This window comes from Leptopilina boulardi, unplaced genomic scaffold, assembly GCF_019393585.1.
Source record: "Leptopilina boulardi isolate dan_hultmark-lab unplaced genomic scaffold, ZJU_Lbou_2.1 LbouV2_179, whole genome shotgun sequence".
Lineage (NCBI taxonomy): Eukaryota > Metazoa > Arthropoda > Insecta > Hymenoptera > Figitidae > Leptopilina > Leptopilina boulardi.
The window spans coordinates 1,490,938-1,516,861 of record NW_026137728.1 but is presented as its reverse complement, the minus strand read 5'-3'; the positions used below and the strand labels follow the sequence as shown (position 1 = coordinate 1,516,861).

General features: G+C 27.9%; 1 protein-coding gene across 3 annotated transcripts in view; it reads left to right on the top strand.

Moving 5' to 3' along the window:
* Window positions 1–25,924, top strand: part of LOC127277746 (MICAL-like protein 1) — a 114,573-nt gene that overhangs the window by 22,822 nt on the left and 65,827 nt on the right. For all 3 annotated transcript variants that reach the window (XM_051299083.1, XM_051299082.1, XM_051299084.1), the window contains exon 2: window positions 11,234–11,486. In XM_051299083.1, coding sequence (XP_051155040.1) covers window positions 11,335–11,486 — 152 coding nt within the window. In that variant the 5' untranslated portion in view covers window positions 11,234–11,334. The remainder of the gene's footprint in view (window positions 1–11,233; window positions 11,487–25,924) is intronic.

Below are 25,924 nucleotides of genomic sequence, written 5' to 3'. Positions count from 1 at the left end.
GTTAAGGTAGGCTTAAATTTTGAGGTTAAGATATGCAAATTTTAGCTAGCCAAAATAGCTTATTTTTTTAATCCTAGAAAGAATGGGAAAATTTTCTTCTTTTTTCAATGATACGGAAGTGGAGAAGGAACAAATGTTCTTTTCATTTTAAATACTGTGGTTATATAGAAAACCAGCTCTCTTATGTATCTTCTCTGAAGAGGAGGTCAACATCTTAAGCGCTTTTCGCATTTCTTATTTTTACACTATGAGCACTTGGTAATTTTCTTGCTTTTGTTTCTACTTTCTTGCTCGTCACATTTCTTCTCTTTTTCTCGAATATGACACACTTTTGTCTTTCGCTTTCTCCTCACGTGAGAAAATTTTTTTATTTCAATGTGTGTGTTTGTGTGTGACTTTTTTTTCTTTTTCTTTTTTAGATGATTCAAAGAGTTCACTATTTCACTCCTCTTCTTCTGTGTATATTATATTGACATATTGTGTGATATGAGAAATGTTATTAGCTGAAAATTTCTTGTCTATTGGATTTTTTTCTATATATGTGGATTTTAATATTTTTATATTGGAAGCACTGTTGGAATCTTTTAATATTGTTGCAGGATAAATTATATATTTAAAGAATTATAAAATATTGTTTTCTGCATCAAAAACTAAATTAATAATTTAATCTTCAATTATTTTTCAGTAATTTACAAAAATTTACAAGATGCAAAATTTCGTTTGTTCAACATCTAAAATTCAAAATGAGTTAAATTATTTTTTGTTTTACAGTTCAAAAATGAGAATTTATATGGGAATCATTTTATTTTTTCTGTGATATATATATATTGATTAATTTAATGGTTCATTGCTTCATGTACCAATTGACAACGTATCTCAGAAATTACTAATTACATGTAGACGATTTATGAACTTATCTCTCTCTGTCTCCTTCTTTCTTTCTCTCTCACTTGTTTCAAGGAGAACAACTTGTGAATATCGAAAAATAAGAAAAAAATAATATATTAATATAACTTGCTCCATAAATAAATTAAGGTATCGCAGTTACATCTTGGTAATAAATCTTTATCCGATTTATGTAAATGTTTCGCGTTGTATTAGAGTAGGTTTTGCTTAGGATTTTACAACTCCTTATATGTATTATGTATATAAACCGTTAAAAGGGAGCGTCTTGTGTCATTGCACTAGTTGTATATAGGTATCAAATGAGATTATTGTTTTCGCAAATATTCCCAGCAAATAGTTTATGATTTTCGTAAAAATTTGTGCGATATATTAAAAGAAATGTAATTACAGATATTAATTTATTATTAGAAATTATGTTTGAGATGTTCCTAAATCGCTCTAAATTAAAGTTATGTTAACCTAGTGTTTTATTCTCAGTTTTATTGGTACTAAGCGGATGACTAGTAACATCCATACGGGTAAAACAACCACATTTCAATAAACATTTTTTGAAAAAAAAAATTCATAATATTTCATGAAATACCTAAATATTTTTTCACAGTAGGTAATAATAAATTCCGTATGATCACTACTGATATAGTGTCTTTATATTATAACTTTGGTAAAATTGCTTAGCAAATTGTTGTGCAATATCCAAGTGATGCTATTCTCATCCCTATTACTGAAAATATATATCTTATTCCACCACAACGTCTACATAAATCAAGTGTTCATCTAATATCGTCGTTTCATGAGTAGCTTTCAGGAGATATATCCACACGATGTGTAATTTGAGCCCTCTCAGTGATACTGGATACAGATATATATATATACCATTTCACCCCTGGTTCACATAATTTCAAGGATATTAAACAATCATTCTTTCGGCAGAAATATTGTCATTGAAATTCTGATCCGATTTTGCCTTATCATTATAATCATCATTTTCCTTATTTATAAACCATTTTACTAATACCGTTATAAATGTTATTAAGCATTCAGGAATGGTTGAAATAGCTTCGATATAATTTTGAAAAGAGAAAAGTTAAAATGACCTTTATACTGTTACTTGAACAACACATACGTATTTATCCTGAAGTGGCGTTTTTTTTTGTTGATCGTTACGTACTTGATGCTGGGGCAATTGTTTGTGTGCTACTCATCATGATTATCGATTGGAGCAAAAACATCTTTTGTATTCGAAGTACCGCGCACGCGAAGGTAACGAATGGCCACATATATAGTCAATTTAAATCGAGGCGATTGTAATTTGAGTTGTACTAACGTAACTATATGTATATGAAAAAAAAGGAAGGTGGTTTTCCATATCCGCCTCGTCCATGGTACATCACAAATACACCAGAATGACCTCGTAACCGGCAAACTGAGAACAAGGCCGACCACTTGTGCTCGCCCCTACAACACGTAACTTTTACTTATATACATACTCAGTAGCACACACACCTACATTTCACCTTACAATATTGGTCTCAATGAAGAGGCATTTAATTATTGTATTAGTTGATGTTAATACCCCATAGCTACTGAGATGCATCGAATGGTTCTTGTCTGGTGGAAAATGATCGCTTTCGAATTAACGGATTCTTCTTCTTTTCTTTAACCATATAGAATACTTTTTGCTGTATACCATCTCTCTCTAAGCACTTGCGGTCAGTAACTGATAGTTTCCTATATTTCTTCTCTCAATTATATATTGTACCTCTAGCAAGGAATCAAAAGCACAGATTCCAATAATATCATGACGGATTTTATTCTCGTCAATTAAAAAGATATATTCCTGTAAGGAAATTATGCACCTATTTTGAAAAAAAAGAGAGAGATAGAGATTTTGTTGAAACGTGTGATTAAAGAGAAAATCGCTTTCCGGTTTGGGAAAGCAAATATTATATATGCAGTTTTTCAAATTATGAATTAATGAGCATTGCTAAATACATAATTATTACGCCTTTTTATATATTCAACTTGCATATTGTTGCGTTTTCTTGGAATATGACACACTTTGGTTTTTTTTTTTTTTGCGCAACTTGTTTAAAATTTTCAAAAATATTTATAGTCATTATAAGTTAAATCAACTTTTATTTATAATTCTCATTATCACTAATGAGGTCTTGTTATTTTTTTTTTAATTTTCTGCTTTTGAGTTTCGTTTGTATATATATATGTGCTATATCAGTAAAAATACTGTCTCATTTCCTTATAGACATACAATTTTGTCGTAATATTCTTTATTCTTCATAGTTTTCTAAAAACAAAATTCAATGTTTCTAAATTTGTGTGAGTATTGTGTTACTATTAAAAATTCATTTCTTCAGAATTTATTCATTTTCCAAAGTTTAGTTTTAGAAGTTGTTTATGAATCGCAGAAGCTGTATATATAGCTACCAAATTATCAACTTTTCCGTTGATTCAATTTTAAAGAGTATACTGAATTAATTTTAACTTTTTCTTCTTTAAAACAGTTTCTGAGTATTTCTCATGAACAATTTTTTTCCCTCGCATATTTAGAAATGAATATAAAAAAAACCAGAGTCACAGGATGTTATCCGTTGTAATGAATATTACTGTATTCATCCTGTAGCAAAATTCTTTATTCTTCTATTGTATATATATATATCTACGCAAAATATTGTACTTGTTATAAATTTACAAGAACAATATTATTACCTCGAAAAATATGAATTTTAAATTTAAAGCAAAGAAATAAATAACGCAAAAAAGGAAATGATTTGTACAAATAGAAGTTATCAAAACCAGACGTACTTTTATATATATATATATATCTTCATTGCATTTTAAATGGCAAGGCAGAAATTCCAAGATAAGATTTCCGACTATGCGATTATAGCAACGGAGAGATCATTTTTCATATTCCTCGCTCGTTTCGTATTTTATATATACTATATATATATATACAAAATCGGAAATGTAATTCGAGACATGCCCGCGGCATAAATATCGCATCTCTTGATAAAAAAAAAACTGCGAGAAATTTTTTTTTTTTCTTAATACAAATTGCTACTCTCGTTTTTTTGATTGATATACCTATATTCGCACATGATATTTTGGTCTTCATTCAAAGGACAATTTTTGAAACAATATCGCTTTATAGAAAAAAACTGACGTCATTTTTGTTGCACCTCATTATGAGATCTTTATCAAAATGTGTTAACAGCCAACTTCAAGTTATTAGTTCGAATTAGTATTTTGCAAAATTTTCATCAACACGATTTTCTATATTATACACAATTTTGACATAACCAAAAATTCACTTCACAGAATTTTTATTTGTTCGAATTATTATTTGATATAATTTCGCATATAACTGATTTTTTATACTACAGAATTTTAATTGAACCGAAAAATCGTTTAACAGAATTTCTATAATTGATAGAATTTTTATTTGTCCGAAATTGCAAATTGACGAACAAACAATCAACAGAAGGATTTCGGCGCGATTTTTAAAATCAACTAATCACACAATTTTATTGATAATTTTTGATTGATTTGTTTTTAAAAATCGCCCCAAAATCTTTCTGTCGATTGTTTTTTTTTTTTGGCCATTTGCAATTTCGAACAAATGAAAATTCTATCAAATAGAAATTCTGTTAAATGATTTTTCGGTTCAGTAAAAATTCTGTAGTATGAAAAATCGGTACGCAACATGTATGATAAACAATTTTTAAAGAAATAATTTTTTAAAATGAAAAACTATAATTTTTTGCCTAAAAAATATTTTTTTTAAATTTGTTGATTATATATTATAGAATTTTCCATTTTAAATAATTATTTCTTTATAAATCGTTTATCACAAACGCTGCGTACTTCAGCTTCGTAAAAATTCTGTAATATAGAAAATCGGTTTGATGAAAATTTTGCAAAATACTAATTCGAACAATAAAAAATTCGGCTCAAAAATAATTATCACAAATGAAATTCTTTTGCGCTTAATTACTTTTGTGTTGTATAATTGGCATTAATACATTTGTCAATGACGTCAACAAGATTCCTAACCTAAAAATTCTATAATTTAATTTCGTTAATTTGTGTAAATCAACTTTGAAAATTTAAATTTTCTTTAAAGCTATACGTTATTGTTTATTAAAAACAATTATTTTATTTAATATTTTTCTAAGTAATTATTTGTTCGTCAACGATAATTTCACATTAATCTCGAAATCAAAATGAAACTGATTTGGTTCAATTTGAAATATTTCACTAAAAACTCAAAATGAGTCATACCAAAATCATTTTTATCATCATTTTACCAAATACTTCAAAATTATAGTAACATAGGCTACTCATTTTAAGTTCAGTTATTATCTGTGTTGATTTAGAGAAAAATATTTGTTATTTTTTTTTCTGCGAGAACTAGTAGTAGATTTTTGCGCGCGATTCTTATATTCTGATCCATAGTGACTTTGAACAATAGGAATTTCAAGTCTTGAAACTTTGAAGAAACTATTGGACAACTGCCATTCTATTCGCACTGTATATATCTCTCACGGTTAACAGTTGTGAACAGCAGGAGCGCAGTAACTGAAAACTTTGTGCAAGTCCAAGTGCATGAAAGAACAATTCCAAAGACGATGACGACGAAGAAGAAGAAGAAGTAGACAAAGGGTGAGCATGGTTTGAAGAAATATACATTATTTAAATGACTTCTAACTATATCTCCCATTTCTCTCTTTCTCTCTTCGCGTTGGTGTCTGTCTATACGAAAGTATACATTTCAGGAGGTTCATTATTAGACACACATTTATCTATATATCTATATATATTATAAATTATAACTAAATTTTGTTGAAATAACAAAGTCTCTTTAAATGTGCCATGAGAACGTAAATTTAACCTGCGTCTATTGAAAACTTGTTCAAAGGGAGAACTAGCTCCATTAATAATGTGCCCTATTTTAATGTAATCAAAAGGAACCTTCGCTATCGTTCTTCGTTATATATAAAGTTCCCTTATTGTTGTTGGTCAGTTCGTGATGTTATGAGCAAACAAAATATTAGCTATATGAATATATTTTCCATTCAAAGTGCAATATATAAATCATTAATTTAGCAAAATTCTCATTCAAAGGAATTTTAAAGTGATGAGAATTTTTATTATACCAGAATTTTCAATTTACTGAATCTTCATTTGTCCGAAATTGCAAATGACCGAACAAACAATTGACAAAAACACAGAAAAAAAAACTGCAACGCTTATTATTTTAATGCCTTTTAATTTTCTGTGAAGATTTCGTCGCGAATTTTAAATTTGACCAATCACAAATTTCTTGATAATTTTCGATTGGTTGATTTTAAAATTAGTGCCGAAATCTACACTGAGAAAAATATCCTATATTGAATCAACAGAATTTCTGCCAAAGGCATAAAAATTATTGATTCAAAAGCATATGCTATACACTGAAAAAAGGATTTGGTATTGACAATCAAACGTTTGGTTGGTATATAAGCAACCAAAATTTTTTTGTTGGATCAACAAAATTTTAATTGTCTCAATCAAAATTTGTTTGACACAACCAAAGTTAGAAAAAAAGGATTTTTGTTGTCCTAACTATAAATTTTAATTGGGACAACCAAAATTTTGTTGATTCAATAAAAAAAATTTTGTTGCTTAAATACCAACCAAATGTTTGGTTGTCAATAACAAACCCTTTTTTCAGTGTAGAATCTATATAATATTTTACAAATTTTATAGCATATGCTTCAGAATCAATAATTTTTATGCCTTTAGCAGAAATACTGTTGATTCAATAGCATATTTTTCTCAGTGTATATTTGTCAATTTTTTGTTCGGACATTTGTAGTTTCGGAGAAATTAAAAAGCCTCGGCAAGCCCCATGCAAAAAATGCCCCTTTTTCGTACCTCGAATTTTGAAACTTTTTTTATGCCTAATGGTTACATATGATGACCCAATAATCTCTGCAAAATTTCAAGATGAGCATTTTGCCCCCTTTCCGAAATACAGGGGGTCAAAGGGGGCCATGTCCAAAAATAGAATATGCAATATAATCGAATAATAATGTTAAAAAAAAATCAGACAAAATGGTTCCCTTAAGATTTTCGTCTGATGATTACGAATCTAAAGTCCGTTTTCAAAAATTCAAAATGGCGGATCCAATATGGCGGACAACAATTTTAAAAATCGATCCAATTTACTTGAAAATCGTTACTCGGGGGTTTTTGGGGTCGCTGATTACGAATATGATGTCCGTTTTTAAAAATTCAAAATGGCTGATCCAATATGGTGGACGACATTTTTGAAAATCGATCCAATTGACTTGAAACTTGTTACACGGGGGTTTTTGGGGTTGCTAATTACGGATATGATGTGCGTTTTTAAAAATTCAAAATGGCGTATCCAATATGGCGCAACACTTTTTTAAAAATTGACCCAAATTGCCTGAAAATCGTTACTCGGGGGTTATTGGGGTCGCTGATTATGAATCTAAAGGTGGACTAACATTGAAAAAGCACTAACTTCATCTTACCTTTGTTAGTTGGATTCTTATTCCTTATCTTTGTTGATCGGGTTGTCGATTACATCTTGCGTTCATTGGTTGGGATACTACGCTTTGTTTGGCAATTTGGATCAATTTTTAAAATTGTTGTCCGCCATATTGGATGCGCCATTTTGAATTTTTGAAAACGGACTTTAGATTCGTAATCAGTAGACAAAAATCTTAAGGGAAACATTTTGTCTGATTTTTTTAACATTATTATTCGATTCTATTGCATATTCTATTTTTGGAAATGGCCCCCTTTGACCCCCTGTATTTCGGAAAGGAGGCACATGCTCATCTTGAAATTTTGCCGGGATTATTGGGTCATCATATGTAACCATTAGGCATAAAAAAAGTTTCAAAATTCGAGGTACGAAAAAGGGGCATTTTTTGACGAGGCTCTTTTAGCGTTTTAAGAATTAGATAAAAATTTATATGTAACCGATTTTTTTCGCCTAATTTCGATTTTGGATTTTCGGCTATAATTAAAAAAATTATTATTTTTAATAAAAATTCTTTCAATATAAATTCTGTTAATTGAGAATTTTCATTTAATAAATATAAATTCACTGAGGTGAAATTTTATTTATTGATAATTGTGTGTGAAAAAAAAATATTTATATATATATAAATGTAGGTATATAATTTTTCACATATATAAAATGATTGCGACACGCGTGTGTCGTTTCACTGTGCGACGTTTTCATGCGAAAAAAAACAAACTGCGGTTAACGAGGACACAATCAGTTTTGCCCCCAAGGCTGAAACTATAGACTTGTTATAAGATATTTTATTATCGAAGAAAGGGGTACAATTACTGTACACTTGCACCTCAGTTACGCGATATATGTGTATATTGTTTTTTTTTTTCTTTTTTTTAAATCTTCAAACTCTTATTTCATCATAGGAATATGTTCTTTATTATTTTTCGCTGAGACCGCGAGACATATGACCTTTCTTGTTAAGCAAGTTGAAAGTCATCAAATATCGTCGACACATGAATTTTTTTAATTATTTTATCAATGAATTCTTTTGGTCATTTATGTGTATTTTTTTTACAATACAAATATTATAGAGTGTTGCGAAATTGATTAATTTCATATTTCTTTTCATTCATTTATTCATTATTATTATTATTATTATAATAATTAATTATAAATGTTATTTAAAACTGCCGAGTGATAAATTCAAAATAATATAAAAATAATAATAATAATTATTATTATTATTATTTATGTTATAAACAGATCCCCCCAGTTTTGATTTAACCGAATTTTTTTTTCTAGAAATCTTAAAACGCCGAATTTTCTTTTGACCGAACAAACATAATCTATATAAAAAAAAATTTCGATGAATTACTAAACATTCAATCAGTCGCAATTTTTCTTGTTAATTTCTGATTCGTCAAATTTTTTAAAACGCAAAAAAAAAATTTTTTTTAGATTATGTTTGTTCGGACATTTGGAATTTCGGTCAAATAAAAATTCGGTGTTTTAGGAATTTCTGAAAAATTCTGTTAAGTGAAAATTCGTTTTAAAAATGAAATTCCCCCAAATGCTAATTTGAAAAAATAAAAATTCGTCTATAAAAAAAAAATTTGGATCGAAAATTAAAATTCTATATAGACTAAAATTCTTTGAAATGAAAATTTTTACTAATGACATTTTTTATATGTGATAATCATGCACCTCTAAAAAATATAAAAATACAATTTGTTTTCTCCATAATAGATGATATTTAAAAATGCATTTAGTAAAAAACAATCTTGAAAATGATTTTTTAAAAAAAAGAAGTTTTAAGAGAAAAATTTCAGGCAATAAATTATCGTAATAATTTAATACAATCTTAATTGTAAAACTGGTATCTATACGATTTATTGTATAATAGTTTGTATTTCTATAATATATGCGCTTAGCATCCTAATGTATACTGAAGAATTGTTATTTCATATGTAGAAAGTGTTGTTATACTGATAGTCTCCGTGCGGCTCTTGGGATAAAAAGTTTGTGGCATGTTTTCGTATATATTAAATACATAGTGAAAGAGTAATAAAAACGATAATGTCCTGGCATTCCACAAGAAGTTTCTGAGGTTTCATTTATATTTTATATAAATACCACAAATGAAATGCCTCTCAGTTAAAAAAAAAAAAAAACCAAAAAATTTCCTTATTTTTCCAGATTTCATAACCAAAACGAAAATGCGGTTACTTACTCAAAATTTTAGAAATTGTTTTTCATTTTTTGAATTATATTAATCAGCTGTTTTGGCTGCGCGCGACGTTTTTCATGTGCAAGTAATACCAACATAATTCTCAAAAGTGAGGTTATATTTACAATATTTTATTTGAGTATCATGTTGGTACCATTGACTGGAAAATAAGAAACGTCGCGCGCAGCCTTAACAGTTAAAAAAAATTAATAAAAAATAACAATAACAAAAAACAATTTTTACAAAATTTTGGAAATTTAACAGCAAAAATTATTTGTTTACTAATTTGGAACGCATGAATAAATTCTAAGAAGCAATTGTTGAAATTTTCATTTAATAAAATTTTATTGTATATTATTTCCATTGAGAAGAAATTTTATTTGTACTAAATTTTAATTGATAGAATTTTTAAGACGCCGAATTTTCATAGGTCCGAAATTACAAATGGCTGAACAAACAATCGACAGGAAAATTGCGCCAAAATCTTTCTGTCGATTGTTTGTTCGGTCATTTCTAATTTTTGACAAATGAAAATTCGGCGTCTTAAAAATTCAAACAAATGCCCCGTAATTTTGAACAAATTCTTTAGAACCCGTGAGGAAATCTTCCCAAAGTCGCCCAAAGTGAGACTAGACGCCCAACTTAGCTTCTCAAAGTTTGAAAAATGAAGAAATAAAAGAATTAAGTTGATTAAATTATTATTTAAATAATATCACAGGCACACAAAAAGTAAAATGTGATTTGTCCGAGACACTACACTAGTCTATTTTCATGTATTTTTTCACGTGAATCCGAATCCGAAGTCAGAATTATCAGATTGGCTTTTATTTTTGAGATAAACTCAAAAAACTGCTCAGAAAGAAAAATAAAATCAAAAAGTTAAAAAAAATTTTGAATGTCACTGCGATAGTGTAATTCCATGTATTTTTTGTCGCTGAATTCGAATCCAAAGTCAGAATTGTTAGATTCGCTCAAATTTTTGAGATAATTGCAAAAAAACCCAAGTAACAAAAAACTCAAAATACTCAAAATCAGTTTTTTGGAATTATCTTCAAAATTTGAGCCAATCTGTCAATTTTGACTTCGAATTCGAATTCAGCGTAAAAAAATACATGAAAATGCACTATCGTAGTGTTTCGGCTAAAAAAAATTTCTTTGAGCTAAAATCGCCAAAAACTGATAAAAATTCTGAATTAGAGGGGCCCAGTTTGAGCGTTGTCCACTTTGGACATTGGGAAACCCAGTCTGGCCCCGATTGGAGCCCAGTCGACTTTTCCACACGGGAAAGTATCAATACCATCAAATTTCATATAAATTGATTAGGTTACAATACAAGAAGTAATAAAAAGAAAAATACTGCCGGAATGGCAAATGTATATACATATATGTACCATATATCCAGGAAAATGGGAAGAAGAATAAGAAGAAGTTGCGCTAGAAATGCGCGCAACTTTAATGTATATAGAAGCTTTGCACGTCTAAAGATAGCTTGAGGCTTTGCTGTAACGTTACGTGTCAAGTTAATGTTTTCTCTCTTTGCGCAGATAACGGATCGTCCAGGAGAGTGTTTGCGGCTTGACGAAGCCGAGTGAATTGTAAAGAGGAACGAGCTGGTGACCGGAAATAGACAACAGCAGTAAGCAGAATGGGTGAACGACGTGGTACCAAGGCGCTTGAGCTCTGGTGCAGAAGGATAACGGATGGTTATCCTGGTGTTAATGTGCAAAATATGACAACATCGTGGAGAGATGGACTGGCCTTTTGTGCAATGATTCATCATTTTCGTCCTGACCTTATGTGAGTACATTTATTAATTATTTTCTCTTTTATGTTAAATTTTTTTTTTTTTTTTTTTTGTTTCAATGAAATTAAAAGACTTTTACTTTTTGCCATACAGTATACATTATATAGTGTTTGCGGAAAATGCAGAATACCGAATATTTAGTTGAATTAAATATACAATATTATTTTCATTTAGCCGAATAATTCTTTTGCCTTTAATTTCTAAGTTGCTAAATTTTGATTTAGTTAAAATTATATTTAACTGGATTTATATTTGACAGAATTTACATTTTAGCAGAATTTATATTTAACAAAATATATATTTGACAAATTTTATGTTTACACGAATTGTTTACAGACGCTAACTGATGTTTGCTATCGGATCTATCAAAATTAGTATAACACTAAAGTTACATTTTTTGCTATGACATATAACGAAAAAGTTTGCTGTGTTAAACAATATCTTAATTTTTAAAATTTTATTATTATACAGCAAACTTTTTTGACCCTACAGAACATTTGTTTGCTGTCCCTATATTACTCTCTAAATCTGAATTAGTAAAAATGTTTACTAATTTAAATTAGTGACTCACTTTTTGCTTCAGAATTAGTAAAATTTTACTAATTATTAGTAACTTTTACTAACAATTAGTCAAATTTAACTAATTCTAAAGCAAAAAGTGAGTCACTAATTTAAATTAGTAAACATTTTTACTAATTCAGATTTAGAGAGTATAGCTAACGTAATTTGATGTAATTTTATTTAACTCAATTAAATTAAATTTCTGTTTTATTGAAATTTGGTTAGACATTCGGTGTATTAAATAAAAATTTCATAGAGTAAAAATTCACCCACAATTTGCGCTTCTATTAATAATAATAATAACAACAACATTTTTTTTTGATTCCGCTTCATGAAATTTGTCATTAAATTCCCAAAGAGGTTCTATTTTTTCTTCTTTTTTTTATCTTTCGTGACATGTCATTTTCTTGTCTTATGGAGAAAGCTTTAAAAATAATGTGAGCATTATATATATATATATATATATATATATATATATATATAGTGGGAGAGAGGATTATCGTTTAAAGCTATATAGTTCTTTTCTAAAACGACCTTCTTTTCTGCTCGCTGAAAATAATCCAAATGTGGGGACAGATAGAAGCAATTTCACGCTAAGAGTAAATAAGGCGGTAAAACTCGGCAGAGAAAACAAGTGGTCATCATTAAAGTCGTATGTGTCGTTATATATATATATGTGTCTGTGGGGGAAAGGGGGCTTCGAGGGAGCAATAGAAAAAAAAAAAAAAGAAAAAAAAGTGCTGAGTGCAAGGAAGAGTTGTGAGGAGATAAGAAAGCCAAAGCGGCTTCTGCGAGTGTAGGACTCAAGTAATGAGCAAGAGAGGAAGCGCACTCACGTGCTCTTGTCTATACGCATTATTTAGTAATAGAAACGACTTGTAGCTGTAGAATTGTAGTTATATATATATAGTTCTGTATTGAGTTGGTGTAGCTGTTCGGTCAATGACATCAATAGCTGGCACTTACATATATATATATATATACTTTCTGTCTTATTTCTTTGCCTTTGCATCTCCTCTGACTCAACACTTACGTAATTCAAACACTCGATTCGCATTACGTCAATAATTACACTATGTATATAACTGGATTGGAGCTTTTTTTTATAAATGGGTGTCTTTCCAAGAAGCGTACAATTCCATGTCGCTTGTATACAAGGAAAGAAAAAGTTCAGTAAAAAGTCCTGAAATAATTCAGTAACTCTGTATACGAGAGAAAAATTCAGATATTCATGAATGTTCAGTAAGTTCGAAAAATTTCCGGAAAAATCTCAAAATAATTCAGTAACTTTTTCTTTCAGTACTTTCTTCAAATAAATTTAGTAGTTTCTTCAGAAAAGTTCGCAAAATCTTATAAAAGTTGGAATGAATATTTCTATTTACATTGATAACTTTTCATTTTGCTCGCTATGGAAGACTTCAGGATTTGAACCTGAAAAATTACGGAACTCGGAATTGACTCTGATGCGCAGTTAATCATTGCCACTGTGTATTCACTCGGCATACAGTTTCTTATAGATTTCTACTAAAAAAAACAGAAGTTATGTACCTGTTTTAACTCAGAGGATACACACCGGATTTCTGTACCTAGAGACGAGAGTTCAAATCCGCCTGCAGTGAAATTTTCTCTAAAATTAAGTTTCTGCTTTAGATTCTTAATAAAAATTTTTTCATGTGTATGTTATATTAATAATATATGAGTTTGTATTTGATCGCTATATATAAATTGTCAAGTGTGACATTATAGTTATGTCTACGCGTGTATTTACAAAAAAATGTGAGTGATGAAAGGAGAAACACAGAAAAAACTTGGACTCATTTTTGTTGCAACTCATTTTCTTTTGGGTATCGAAATGAGTATGGGACAAATTTCATGTTATTCAAAATGATATTGGCTGGAATTTCAGATTTCTAAGTTGGCATCATAAGCAGAGTAATTTTGTATTTCAATTATTGTTTCTAATATTTCAACAACACCAGAAAGATTATTTTGACCAGTACGAATATTTAGAAGTTTTTAAATAAAAATTATTTATTATTATTTACGTAGATAATAATTAATTTCATAAGTTTTTAAATTTACCGCTATTATTTAAGTTGGCAGTACCGTTCCTGTTGTCAAAACACATGTTTTCATTTTTCTAACCTAAAAACATATTTCCTTTATTATTTTATTACGCGATTACAAGCAATTTTTAATCAAATATATTAAGTCTAGCGTGTTATTTACTTCTTTGTAATTATTATATTTCATGTTTTTGTGCAAAATTATTCGTTATTTCACAATATTTTTCCATTTTTCTTTTTCTCAAAATGAAACTTGCCTGTTTCATTTTGATACTTTTACCTTAGAACTCGAAATGAAACAACCAGTTTCATTTTTGTTGCGAATCAAATTGAGTATAGAATCTATACTCAATTTGAATTCAGGTTTTTTCTGTGAACAGAAGAAAATTTTATTCGTCTTTCTTAGCTAATAATTTTTAGAAATAGTTCCGTAATTTTTCATATGAGGCTTTATAAGAAATTCATGTAGTAACTCGTCAATAAGTACCCGTGTAGAAATGTCCCTAAGCTTCCCAACGTGATAATGGATTCCGACTAGAACCGCGCTAGAAAATCTAGCCTAGAAAAGTCCTACTCGAACCTGATTAGTTTCTTGTGAGAAATTCAGACTAGAAATATCTGCTGAGATCCCATTTGAATTCTAGAAAGGCAATTCAAACTAGAAAAATCTGATTAAGCCCTTACAAAATTCTAGCCAGAAATACCTCGAATTGAACTTAGATTATTTTTCGATATTTTCTTTATTTAAAATAAGAATTTAATTATGTTCAATAAGGGACACAAATATTTTTAAAATGTTCGTTTTAGAAATAATAATAAAAAGAATAAATATTAATAATAATAAATTATAATAATAAAATTATTAAATAAATTAAATTTATTATTAAATAACACCGAGTGACAGAATCAAAATAATATTAATAAATTACATTATTATATATAGTTTAACTTTTTATTTAATTTAAAAATAATATTTAAATTTAAATCGAAAATATCGAAATCGATGTATCGAAGTTTTCAATATATCGATGTTCCATCGTCGAGAATGATGACATGAATGGTGCAAGTGCACATGTCATTTTGTGTGAACCTGAATTTTACTGTTCTTTTGTTAATTAATAATGGAAAATAATGAGAGGAAAAAAAAGCAATCGCGAATGCGTAGCAAACAATATCGTGAGGTGAAATCCATACGCGCTGAATTAAATAGAATGCAATATGTTCAAGAGCAAGTTATGGATATTGACAATTTAGATGACTCAAATCACTCATCTTCTTTATCAGAAAGTAAATATTAACATAATATTATCAATTTAAGAATATTTAATATTAAGCCAACAAACATGAAATATGTACTTAGAATATTTAAAAATAAAAAATATATTGATTGGTTTTCTAACCTCAAATTTTGTCTTTATGTTAATATCATTATTGCAAATTTTTAATGTTTACTATGATTATTCCAATTTCTTCAGGTAATATTATGATTTCTAACTTTTTTATTTATAATTCTGGTTAAAATTTGTGTTAGTACTGTTTGGAGGTTAGGAAGTTCAATTAAACTTCACGGCTATAATAAATAGCATAACGGGCGTTTTTAACTCTACAATTTCAAAAACACACACGGAAGAAAAGACGTTGGATCTTTATATAAATATGTTTTTTGGATTTATTAAATATTTATTAATTTTTATTTAATAATAATCGATTAAAGGGAGCTAATAGGGTTCCAGCGAGAACCCTTTACTTCTGGTAGGGAAATCGCAGGGATATCCCTGCTAGATCCCTACCGGGGATAAGAAAGTTTCTTTAACATTTCTGAAAGGGACTAAGCAAATTCTAATTTGATTTCTTCTTGAATTATTAATGTTCATTTTAACAAAAAATGAGAAAATATTTTAGACTATATATCCAAAATATTTGATTACTTATATTTAAACAGATAAGTTTAAAAATATCCGCGAAATTATCGCGATATCCAGAGTTACTCAACTGAGTTCCGTAATTTTTCCTGAATCTTTTCTTTCCGTGTAATTTAATTTTTGTTAAATTGTACAAAAAAAAATTTTTAATAACAGCAACAACTAAATTGCACGCTACGCGGAGAATCACGAATATTTAAAATTTTGTCGCGCACAGGCATGAAATATAGTGCCCCTTGGGTTTGAAAGTAAAATTAAATTAAACTTTAAAATTTCTTGTTTCTAATTTTCAGCAAAATTCTAAATTCTGTTTTCAGATTTATTTGTAAAACAAAAGTTAATTTAAATTCAAATTTTATATATATATATATATATATATATATACATTATTTCAGGTTTGGGGTAAACTTAAATTAGATTTTGAATTTCATTTTCTAGTTTCAAACCGATTTTGAATATAGAGTATAGAATTATTTTCAATTTTGAATTATACCTCTTCAAAATTTAAAGTGAAATTAAATCAGTATTTTAATTTAATTAAACTTTACGTCAATGAATTTTACAATATTTATATCATATCAACGAAGACAAGAAAACATATTTTTTTATGCAAATATTATTTTCACTATTTGCTGGAAAAAATTTTACAACTTTTCTCGATTAACAATTCAAAAAAAAAAATTTATTATTTTCCATGTTAAAAAATATCTTCTTTTTCTATCAATTCTTGATTAAAACATTTTGTGAACTTCAATCAACGTTCAATTTTAGATTTGAAGTAAAATTAAATAAATATTTAAATTCCATTCTAACTTTTGAAGTAGATTTTTATATAAATGAGAATTTATTGACATTCATTTCAAGTGCATAAATTGAAATTAAATTAAATTTCAAATTTAAAAATTAGGTTTTAAATTTCATTTAAATTTTTGAAGTAGAACTAAATACGATTTTCAAAACCTTTATCTCCACTTTAAAGTGTGCGGAGTGTATATTTGAAGTGAAATTAAATTAGATCTTGAACTCATCTTGTTTCTGAATGAAAAACAGAATTTAAATTAATCTTCAAAAAAAAAATTTTTTTTTAATGTTAAAACGAAAATTAAAGTTAATTTTAATTATCATTTTTGATGACGTTCTATATATTCTATAGTGAGTGAAAACGAAATTCAAAATGTAATTTACTAATTTAATTTAATCCTAAATAAAAAATAATATTTCATATAATTTCAAATCAAAACAAATTTAATCTTTCGTGAATATCACTGATTTAAATTTCTAATCAGTTTGATAATTATAGGTTAATTGGTGATTATAATTAACGAAAAATAATTATAATTATACGATCTAATTAAGAAAAAAACAAAATTAATTTTTTTTAATTAGTTTGATAATTATAGGTTAATTGACGATTTTAAGGCAGAAGTCCGTTTGCGAACACAAAAAATAGGCACGTTTTTACTATTTTTTTTCTCACTCATTTTTATTCTAAATTTTTAAAAAAAATTTGAATGGTACACGTTAACATAACCTCAAAACTGAGAAATTGTTTTTTAATTTAACGCAAACAAAACATAAAAATTAATAATTTTTTTTTGCGTTAAATTAAAAAAAAATTTCTCAGTTTTGAGGTTATGTTAAAGTATATACCATTCCTTCTTAAAGTGATGGTCCCCTTTAATATAATATTGAACATTCTTTTTCAATCTTCATCTATATTTTTGAATGTTTAAGTCGATTCTTTGTGCGAATATTTGAAAATCTATTTAGAAGTAATTCCACTTGAATATTTCATTGACCAGGTGAAGGCTATATCATATATTGTAGGTTGAGATTACACATCCTCCTTGATGGAACAAGTCAGGTTTAAATCTCTCCCTCTCTCACTCTCTCTCTTATAGGATCCTTGGAGATTTGAAAACGTCTTTCAAGCATAATTTCGCGACAGTCTGATTTAACTGGTAAAATGCGCCTTCACTCTCTCTGACAAAAGCCCGTCTTAAATCGAATTCAACATCTCAAAGACGATTCGCTCGACAAAAGCATCCATTTATGGCATTATTTAGTCTCTCTATTCTTCCTCATTTATTTCCCTATTTGTATACGCATACACACATACATCTAAATTCTCTCATTGCACACATAAAAGACATAAATTAATTTTTGTTGCTCATTATATACGAGTTTAGTTACTATCAAATTTAGTTAATTAATATGGCAAACTTCATACATTGTTCAAAATCATTCTGACGTGTTTCATTTCAGAGTTTGTATAACAAAAACCTTTAAACTTCTCGTATACTCGAAATTAACTCACTTATTTGTCCTACCTATTTCAAAATGGGGTTTTTGGTGTACAGGGGCCTCGACAGTTTTCCCTGTTTGAGGAAAATGTATAATTAAACAAAGTTTTTAATATTAAATTTTGTAAAAAAAAAATTGTATTTATTTTTTAACAATACCTTTTTTTAAAGTAACTAGGGACAGGGGGTAAATGGGGACAAGAAGTTTTGGAGCTTAATTTACGGTTTAAAAATTAAGTTCAACGTCAATATTTTAACCTCAGATCACCTGCAAGAGGTTTTGAGTATTGTCAAGCTTTTATCTTGACAATTGGCAGCAAGATAAAAAAAGTTATCGCTCAATGCATAAAAACTTGAAAATCAAAGTCAAACTGTTCCAGTATTTTGTCGAGCATTTCAAAGAAAACAGACTTAAAATTCATACCAATTTTTTTTCTTATTCCTTATGACTCCTGTAACAGAAATTCACTTGAATTTTTGAATTTTATCAATTTGGTTAAAATGACAAGCTGTCCCCATTTACCCTGACTTTTCAAATTTTTGGAGTAAAAATTAACAAAAATCAAAAATTCATCTAAATTTTTTTCTGTTGCATAAAATTAATCCTGGGAACGTAAATAACATTGTGTTTTTAACATTACCTTTTGTAAAAAAGTAAATTGTGCTTTTAACGATGCGCATGAATATCTCATAAAAATCATTAGCTAGAATTTTCATTTGTATAAATTTCATTTGATAAAATTTTTATTTAGACGAATTTTCATTTTTCGAATTAGCATATTTTAGTTACTTTCTTTGTAAACGAAGTTTTATTTAACACAGTTTTTAGGTACCTAATTTTTATTTAATATAATTTTGATTTTAACAAATTTTTTGTTGATAACTTTTTATTTTATAGAATTATAAAATTTAAACCAATTTTAATTTATCAAAATTCTCATTCAGCAGAATTTTAGTGATTTGAATTGTATAATTTCAGAATTCTTAAACTATATCGAATCTCCATGTGTCAGAATTTTTATTTACACAAATTGTTATTTGATAGAATTCCTAAAACAGCGAATTTACATTTGATAGATATTACAAATAGCCGAACAAGCTAGCGTCAGAAAGATATCGGCGCTAATTTTAAAATAGACCAATCACAATTTTCTTTATAACTTCTGATTGGTCTAATTTAAAAACTGCGCCGAAATCTTTCTGACGTTTGTTTGTTAGGCCATTTGTAATTTTTTATCAAATGAAAATTCGCTGTTTTAGGAATTCTATCAAATAACAATTCGTGTAAATAAAAATTCGAACAAATAGAGAGATTATAATACTTTTAAATAAAAGGTGAATAAAAAAAAATTCGTTAAAATAAAAATTATGTCAAATAAAAATTTGGTACCTAAATATTATGTTAAATAAAATTTCGTTTACAAAGAAAGTAACTCAAATGAATAATTAAGAAATATTCTACAGATAGAAGAAAAAAAATTTAATTTAAGAAATGTTTCTTATTTTAAGAATATTATATTCTAACTTTAAGAATAAAATGCTTCGAAAATATTCTTAAATAGGCGCCAAGAAAATATTCTTATAATTAGACATTCTTTAAAAAATAATACATCAAGAGTATAACCTTAAATTTTTAAGTCACAATATAATAGTAAAACTAATGAAATTTTAAAAAACACATCATAAGCTACATCAGATTAAATTTTTGTGCAAAAATATTCAATACCGGCTTTACAATACACGTTTTTAATATGTCGGGTCTAGCACACCCGTTGTGCCCTTTAAGTTTGAACGCTGAATTGTTAGGGGTTAAATTCAAAAAGTTTTTGTTAAATTTCCAGGGTGTCTAACGGTCAGGGAAAGTCAGGGAATTTTAGAAAATTTCATTCAAAGTCAGGGAATTTTCTGTAAGTTTCTAAAAAAAATTAAAATTTTTTGTGAATTTAAAAATTTTTTAATCTAAAAAAACTTGAATGGTTTTTATTACCATTTGTTACTACCATTAGAAATTAATTTATTGTTAAATATGTCAGTAACCGTATTTTTGTCCAAAGAAAGCAGAAATAAGGTTATTAAAAAGTCAGGGGGAAAAATCAAAAAATGTCAGGGAAAAGTCAGGGAATTTTTTTCTCAATCCTTGTTGGACACCCTGAATTTCAAAAATTATAGGAATTATAACCAATAATACAATTATCTTCTAACAAAATCATCAATCTCACAAATATTATAAATAAACAAAATTTTACCACATATAAAAATTTGATTAGTGTTATTATTTATTTATTTATATGAGTTAATCATTTGCGGTTGATAGATTTTTAACATACACACACACACAGACATGATATATTTGAGAAATAATTGGATTGAAAACAATATTCCTTCATTTCCTGGCGCAGTCACATTTTCCATTGGATTTATATAGTGTAGTGTTCAGGAAGCTGTGGTTTGTAATTGGATGTATGTTTTGCGCTGTGAGAGAACGTTCAATATCAATTGGACGTTTGAAATTGAAGCGAACTGAGAAATTCTGTTTCCTGTTTCGAGTTACGCTCCTCATGTTATAAACAGTTGGGATTGTGTAGGCGTTTGTGCCGCTTGACTGTCACATTCGTGTGTTCTATTGATCTCCAAGCATATAATCTCTCTTCTCTTCGTCTTCTCTATATCTATATATATATAATATTTATATTGACGTGGCATCGTCAAAAAGTATTTGTTCACTAGCTTTGTTAAATATATATATTATATATATATAATTCCAAATATAAAAACAACTCCATTGAAAATGACAAAAACAATTTCCCAATATAGTAGAGGAATTTCATTGAAATGCAGGAGGGAAGAAAATGATCATTAATCATTTTTAATCGTTAATCAGTTTTATATATCGCACACTATATATATATATATATATATATATATATATATATATATATATATATATATATATATATATATATATTCATACAAATTAATCTTTCACGTCATTCAACGCGTTTCAAGCGCTCAGTAATATATGGGAATTTTCATTGATCTTGAATTTTATGAAATTTATTATCCTCCTTTTAGAATTTTGCAATTTTAATTTTTAAAAAAATCATTATATATGCACCCAGCGAAATGTTCTATTTGAACTAGATAGAATATATTTTAGTTAAATATAAACATACACCCAGAGAAATGATATATTTGTCTTCACAGACTAATATAAATATTTATTTGATTTAAATAAATTTTTATTTACGCCAAATAAATAGGACCACAAAAATAATCGAGGTTTTTCTAAGGCAAATCGGCATATGATTTTTTTTTTATGTATATTTTGATGCGCTGAACACGAATTTGAAGTTCGATTTGCTTCATCACGTCAGGATTTTTTTCTATAACCTCAAAAAACATGTACATAATTAAACAAGTACACTGAAAAAAGTGTTTGGTATTGACAACCAAACGTTTGGTTGGTATTTAAGCAACCAAAATTTTTTTTGTTGAATCAACAAAATTTTGGTTGTCCCAATCAAACTTTAGTTAGGACAACAAAAATCCTTTTTTTCTAATTTTGGTTGTGTCAAACAAATTTTGATTGAGACAATTAAAATTTTGTTGATTCAACAAAAAAATTTTTGTTGCTTAAATACCAACCAAACGTTTGGTTGTCAATACCAAACCCTTTTTTCAGTGTAACTCTAAATTCTTGTGGGTTTGGGTTGTAGGGGTTTTTGGGGTCGCTGATTACGAATCTGTTCACAGATTTTAAAAATTCAAAATGGCAGATGCAATATATTATATTTTTTAATTGTTCTCCATATTACATCCGCCATTTTGAATTTCTAAAATCGGATTCGTAATCAGTGACCCCAAACCCACAAGAATTTTGAGTTACTTGTTTGATTATACATGTTTTTTGAGGTTAGGAAACAATCCTGACGTAATGAAGCAAATCGGACTTCAGATTCGTGATCAGCGCATCAAAATACGTCAGAAAATTATATTCAAGTTGCACCTTAGAAAAAGTTCGATTTTTTTGAGATCCTATGTTATTGCAGTTTTAAAGTAGGTTTTATTCAATGATTTTTTTCATTAATCGCAAGTGGTTGTATAAAGATCGTTTTTTTATATATATATATGTGTGTCCCCGAAGACTCATCATCTTCGCAGGATTTGAGTTTGGAGGAGAGCCAACATAAAAGACCTAGAAGCGATTTCGAGGCAAAAGGGAGTGTCATGAATATAATTGACAAGACATATGAGTCTGCCCGGTAGATCAGCAATAAAACTTGTTCATATAAATCTTTCTCCTAAATGATTATATAGAAACCGCTCTTCAATTTTTAGACTTAAATTTTGGGTTACCTTCAAACAGAAAGGTATTTTATTATACAAAAAAAAAAAAAAATTATTCTACCTTGATTGGATTGTTAAATTTTTTTATATTACACGAAAAAAGAAGGATCTGACTTAAGAAGCGAAATAAGAATTTGCTAAATTAATTTAATAAGCATAATTATCATAATTATTATTACAGTGAGAAAACGATATTTTTAGTTCAACTCTATTATATATACAGTTTAATTCAAACTTATTTTTTCTATATTTGCTGTACACTCAAATATATTTGAGTTTAATTTAATAATACAATTTTTCTTAATAAAATTGAACGCGCATGAATGAGTTCTAAAATTGTTAGAATTTTCATTTAATAGAATTTTATTGGCTATAATTTATCATTGAGCCGAATTTTATTTGTTCGAATTATTATTTTGCAAAATTTTCATTAAATCAATTTTCTGCATCACAGAATTTTTATATAACTGAAAATTCACTTCACAAAATGTTTATTTGTTGGAATTTTTGGTTATTTAAAAATTCTATAATGTAGAAAATCGGTTTAGTGAAAATTCTGCAAAAATTAAAATTCGGCTCAATTAATAGTATATCTAATGAAATTCTATTAATTGGAAATTTTAAAAATTGATATACACAGAAAAAACGCTGGGTAATTTTTGTTGCGGGTAATTTTCACCAATGCTAATTCACATAGACGGTGGCGCCCTCAACTAGGATAAAATTTATTGCAGATAATTTTTATACCAATTTTGGGGTAAAAATTCAACTTTTTTTTTCGTGTGATACAATAATCAGTGGAACATCTAAATTGTGACAGTTTGCAGGGAATGGTAGCTTTTTTCAAATACATGGCAGGGAACTAGAATGGAGAAAAGAGCAGGGTTGAATAGGTGTCAAAAATATAAAAATATGTCATATTTCGGACGTTCCACTCTATATTCAAATTAAGAATTCTTTTTTCTAAGTTTAGCATATTAATAGTTAGAATTAATTTAAAAACTTTAATTGTAATATTAAAAGCAAATGGTGTCTTTCTGATGATTTTAGAAAAATGAATTATAATTTCTGATTTCGTGATATTCTATTTAATATATGCTTTTGCTGCAGTCACATGCGACACTTGACAATCAGCAATGACCTTATTTTGAGAGTCGATTCTCTCTCCTGAGAATGGAAAACCATTCTCTCTCTCTCTCTGTATGTATATATTGATCCTCGATTAAGCGTGCCAATTGGCCAGAACGATTTTGCGCTTTTTGTTATAGTCATTCGTTTTTAGATGTTGGTATATATACCATTAATCAGACGCGAGAGAGAAAGAGAGAAAGACTATAAAGGCATAGAGTATTATATACGTATATTTCCTCATTATATTTCTTTTATACAAAGTCACTCGCTCTATTTCCTATATATGATTCGAATATGCTTTCTCTTTATTTTCTCCTGTTGATATCTACAAAAAAAAAAAAAAAAAAAATAACGCCGAAAAAAAACCTATTTAGTTTGAATCAAAAAAGAGATTTTACGCTCCTAATTTGATTTATCGTCACCCAGTTAAAAGTGTAATCGATAGTTTTAAAAGTATATATCAGTTTTAAATAAATTTATATCAGGCCTGATTTATTTAGATCTGAGGAATCAATTAATTCGAATTATTATAAATTATAATACACTTATGACTATAAATTATAATATACTTCTTACTATGAATTATAATATATTTATTACTATAATTTATAAATATTATAATAAATTAATTTTTTGAATTTTTTAAACGCTGAAATTTTCATTTGACCGAAATTGCAAATGTCCGAACAAACATAACCTACAAAAAAAAAAATTCGACGCGCTTTTTTTTAAAGTCAGCCAATCACAATTTCTTTGATAATAATTTTTTCTAATAAGTCGGTTTTAAAAATCACGTCGTAATCTATTTCTAGGTTATGTTTATTCGGACATTTGCAATTTCGGTGAAATGAAAATTTTGGCGTTTTAAGAATTCCATCAAAATATAATAATAATTCATTTAGTTAATAATTTAATTCTGTTAAATAAAAATTCGTTCACAGAAAAAAATTTAACTTTATTTTAAGTAAGATTCTTCGTTTTTCATTAAAAACTACTTTTATTTAAATAACAGAAAAGATGCGTGCATAAAATTTTTTTTTTGAAAATAATCATATATATATATATATATAATTGCAATAATCTCTGGCAAAATTCGAAACAATCTTGCAACGTTGCTCTGAAATTATACGATTGAAAAAAAAAATCTGACATGATTGCAATCATTAGCGTGATACAAAGTGATTTTTAAAGTTTCTATATACGGGTGAATCTCTCAAAAAGGACAAATGCTGAATTAAGAAAAAAAAAAAAAAAAAAGTTCAAAACCACTGTTATGACTATTGCTATGTGAAGAGAAGGACCTAAATAAGTCTCTAAAATACGTTGTTACGATCTTTATGAACATTATTGTTTAAAAAATAATTGTTTAATATAAAATAATTGTTTAATATTTTGTCACCGATACAATGATCGAATCCGTTTAAATCTTGTTACTCGAGGGTTTTTGGGGTCGCTAAACACGAATCCGGTGTTAGTTTTTCAAAATTCAAAATGACAGATCCAATATGGCGGACGACAATTTCAAAAATCAGTCCAATTTACTTGAAAATGGTTATTCGGGGGTTTTCGGGGTCGCTGATTACGAATTTAAGGTCTGTTTTTAAAAATTCAAAATGGCGGACGACAGATTTAAACATTCATCCAATTTACTTGAAAATAGTTACTCAGGGGTTTTTGGGGTCGCTGATTACGAATCTGGAATCAGTTTTAAAAAATTCAAAATGTCGGACAATTATCTTTTAAATCTATTTAATTGGCTTCAATATCGTTAATTAGGTGGTTTCAATAACGGTGAACACAAATCTGAAGGTAACCTAAGTAACCATTTTCAAGTAAATTGGATTGATTTTTGAAATTGTAGTCCGCCATATTGGATCCGCCATTTTGAATTTTGAAAAACGGACCTCAGATTCGTAATCAGCGACCCCAAAAACCTCCGAGTAACCATTTTCAGGTCAATCGGATCGATTTTTTAAATTGTTGTCCACCATATAGGTTCCGCCATTTTGAATTTTTGAAAACGGACTTCAAATTCGTAATCAGCAGACGAAAATCTTGAAGGAACGATTTCGTTTGATTTTTTTAACATTATTATTCGATA